We start from the raw sequence: 3,741 nt of genomic DNA, 5'->3' as shown, positions 1-3,741 counted from the left end.
TTTTTACCAGAGGTTTGGTGCTTTTCAATTTGGAAATGGACCATGGCTATCCTCATATCCTGACGGTCCAACGAAATCACATTTAAATTTCAGTGAACCATCGGTGTCGAAAATTTAAGAATCCATGGATCATGGATGTAGCGAATCAGAGCTCTAAGGACTTTGGCCATATCCCAAGTTCTTTTATTTTGTTTTGTCGCCATAATGATATATTTATGTGATGGTCACCTCTGCAAAAACTTAGAAGGAAATGAAAGAGAGGGCACTAAACCCAATGCAACCATTAGCAAAACAGATGCAGATACAGTGCTGAGAATCAGAATATAAGACGAGAGAAGAGCTTTGGTCATGAGAAGAAAATTTTTCTTTGTTTTTTAAGTTCGAGTCCCAAAGCCACAGTGAAAGAGAAGAGAACAACATATACTCGATAACATTTTTATAGAGGCAGAAACGATACAGTTTTTTTGGTTGGAGAAGGTTGTGAAAAAAGAGTAATAGATTGTGTTGATAAAAGAGATCGTCGTCATCATCATCAGCACCATCATGAGTAATTGGTTGGGGTTTTCTCTGACTCCAGACCTTAGGATCGATGAAAGCTTTGGCAGAGAAGACCATGGAGGTTTCCCTTCTGTCATGCCTTTGCGTTCTGATGGCTCTCTTTGTGTTGTTGATCCTTTTCGTCGCTCTTCTATTGCTGCCGATGAAGGTCCTTGCTCTTTCTTTCACCCTAGTATATGTTACTTTTTAACTTTGCACCATGCATGTTTTCTTTTAATGGTTAAATTTTAGTTGCATGCCAGAAAAGAGATTCGCTCTACTCCCAAAGATCTAAAAAACAAGAAATGGGTTCTCTTTGTCACTTGTTTTCCGACACTGATTTGCAGATTGGAGATATGAAAATGGTATTGGATCTGCAACTGCAAATGAGCAGGGTCCCAAACTTGAAGATTTCTTGGGTTGTTACTCAAACTCTCCATCTCAGGAGACCAAAGCTTATTGTGGAACACACGAAAACCAAAACACTGTTCCTAGTCCTACTAGAATCAACGTGAATGTAGCACCAAATTATAGCAGTAGTGGGGATGCGGAAGCTGCAGAGAATTTCACAAATCCATCGTCTTTCATCCAAACTTACCGAAATTACAACGAAAACCCTCAAACCCTAATGGCTGGTGGTCACAGCCTCCAACAGTGTGACCCAAACCCTAACCACAACCAAAGGAGTGGCGTGCACCATGTTCCTTTTGAGAGTGCAACTTCAGTTTCAGGATTCAAATCCTGGTTGAGACAAACTCCATTTCCTGGAGGAAAAGCTTCGGGTAATGAAACAAATAATAACTTTAACTTTCAGGCACTCTCTCTTACCATGAGCCCAACCTCTCGAAATGGGTTCCCTGCTATAGCACCATTGGAGGTGGTTGATAACCGTAAACGACCTGTCGGAAAGAACCTCACCAGGGAATCAGTTCCTCGCAAATCTATTGATACTTTTGGTCAAAGAACTTCTCAATATCGTGGTGTTACAAGGTATTTTTACCTTTCAATTTTCATTGTTATCCGAGTTTAATAATATTCAGAAATTTACTTCCTTTTATTCAATAGGCATAGATGGACCGGAAGATATGAGGCTCATTTGTGGGATAATAGCTGTAGAAAAGAGGGACAAACAAGGAAAGGGAGGCAAGGTGAGGGCAGCAGTTCATTATTCTTTTTTTTCCTTCATTCCTTGATCGTTTTGGTTTCTGATTCTTTATTTTCATTTTCCGGTTTCCTGGAAAGAGAATTAACTAATGCTTATGTTTCATTCACTTTCTGGTTCTCATCCTTCCACTCTGCAGTTTATCTTGGTAAGTGAACTTGTATATTTTATCCTTTTGCATATCTCCTGTATTAAACATTTTGGGAGTGCATGATTCTTTTAACTTTATAAAGATTATTCAAGTTTATCTTGGGAGCATTGCGCTTTGTGCAGTTTCTTTTAATCGTTTATTCTTTTTGTTTAAAATGTTTGCGGATATGATCAGGTGGTTATGACAAGGAAGAAAAAGCAGCGAAGGCTTACGATTTAGCTGCTCTCAAGTATTGGGGTCCAACAACTCATATAAATTTCCCTGTAAGTTTGTTGGTGAACCACAACACTGACATTGTTCTTTCTAGGGTTTCAACAGCTTATTTCATTGACAAGTACCAAGAAGAATCAACATCTAAATTATAGAGTATAAGAAAGTAATCTTGACTACTTTTGTTTTAGTTGAGTACTTACGAGAAGGAGCTGGAAGAGATGAAGAACATGACCCGTCAAGAATTTGTTGCTCATTTGAGAAGGTACACCAAGTCTTGTGCATTTAAATTCAAAGAGAGAGTGGGAAAATAAAAAATAAAAAAATAGGACAGACAAAGGAAGTTGTAACATTGATTAACATCTTACTTTTTTGACAGGAAAAGCAGTGGTTTTTCAAGAGGAGCTTCAGTGTACAGAGGAGTGACAAGGTAATGGCAGAAAACGACCTCATTGATAAAGTTTTGCCTGTATGTACTGCATTTTTTGCAGCCTTTTTCAATTTTATAGTAGACAATAGTAGGCAAACATTACTATACACATGCAGATAAAATCTCAAATTCTAAAATGTGTGTTCTTACATGATACATCATTTACAAGGCAATCCAACTTTATATCTATCAATCTTTCCTCTTACATGTCAAGCTATTTTCTGTCTCCGGCTAGGCACCATCAGCATGGAAGGTGGCAAGCTAGAATAGGAAGGGTTGCGGGAAACAAGGACTTGTACCTTGGAACATTTAGTAAGCTTAACTTCCTCTCTTTTTTTCCACTCTTTGTCTCAATTCAATTAAATGAGTTTTTATATAGACTTTTTTAACTGTAACACTCAAAGAGTCTTAACTGTGATATATATGCAGTAATAATGTGTGTTACTTACACATTGTAGGCACACAAGAAGAAGCGGCTGAAGCTTATGATATTGCTGCAATTAAGTTTAGGGGAACAAGTGCGGTGACCAATTTTGACATAAGTAGGTATGATGTAAAGAGAATTTGCTCAAGCTCTACACTTATTGGGGGCGAACTTGCAAAACGCTCTCCAAAAGACACTGCCTCCATTGCTCCTGAGGACTACAATTCATGTGCTTCATCAGCATCTCCTCAACCTCTTCTAGCTATACCAAGCGGTGAAGCATCAGATGAATTGGCGGACATGGTTTGGACTGCAAATTCAGATGAGCAACAACAACATCAAAGTACTAACACAAATAATGATGCATCCTTGGCAAACTCAAGTAGCCGCAATTCCTCTAACCCGCAAAGCCCGAAAGGCTCCATTGGTTTAGCTAGTGATAAGTTTGGCATTGGCGGAGATTACTCTCACCACGGCTACTTCTCATTAAAGGGTTCAAAATACGAAGATGGCAACAGTGAGACTGATAATTCCAATGAAAATCGGCTAGGCAATTTGGGTTTAGTTCATAAGATCCCAATGTTTGCACTTTGGAACGAGTGAGATAGTGAATTTCACAAGAATTTGAGACACTTATCAGCGATAGAGAAGTTTAGTTTTAGTTTCTTCACTAAAGAAAACTGGTTAGAAAGAGGGTAGGATATGTAACACAGGATATCATGGAATTCAATGGTCTTTAATTAGTGCTTTAATTCCGAATGAAATTAACTAACTGTTCTCTACCTTATCAAAATGTCTAATACAAAGATGAGGCAATTGGTTTGTTA

At 38.3% G+C, this 3,741-nt stretch overlaps 1 protein-coding gene across 1 annotated transcript; it reads left to right on the top strand.

The window, feature by feature from the left end:
• Positions 1 to 229: 229 nt before the first annotated feature.
• On the top strand, positions 230 to 3,741 carry LOC107962195 (AP2-like ethylene-responsive transcription factor AIL1). Its single transcript, XM_016898497.2, has 9 exons — positions 230 to 706; positions 885 to 1,527; positions 1,603 to 1,685; positions 1,839 to 1,847; positions 2,025 to 2,113; positions 2,252 to 2,325; positions 2,440 to 2,490; positions 2,726 to 2,802; positions 2,949 to 3,741. The coding sequence occupies exons 1-9, from the start codon at positions 544 to 546 to the stop codon at positions 3,515 to 3,517; spliced, it is 1,758 nt and encodes a 585-aa protein (XP_016753986.1). The 5' UTR covers positions 230 to 543; the 3' UTR covers positions 3,518 to 3,741.

The sequence above is a fragment of the Gossypium hirsutum genome, chromosome A05 (genome assembly GCF_007990345.1).
Source record: "Gossypium hirsutum isolate 1008001.06 chromosome A05, Gossypium_hirsutum_v2.1, whole genome shotgun sequence".
In the NCBI taxonomy this organism is placed as follows: Eukaryota; Viridiplantae; Streptophyta; class Magnoliopsida; order Malvales; family Malvaceae; genus Gossypium; species Gossypium hirsutum.
The sequence above is the reverse complement of the archived record's forward strand: the minus strand, read 5'-3'. Positions and strand labels throughout refer to the sequence as shown.

Bases quoted from the DNA above. Each gene is read 5' to 3' on its own strand.
- LOC107962195 (XM_016898497.2), top strand. From the start codon at position 544: ATGAGTAATTGGTTGGGGTTTTCTCTGACTCCAGACCTTAGGATCGAT. The intron at 2,326-2,439 runs GTACACCAAGTC...CTTTTTTGACAG, and splicing joins TTTGTTGCTCATTTGAGAAG to GAAAAGCAGTGGTTTTTCAA. The intron at 2,491-2,725 runs GTAATGGCAGAA...GTCTCCGGCTAG, and splicing joins GTGTACAGAGGAGTGACAAG to GCACCATCAGCATGGAAGGT.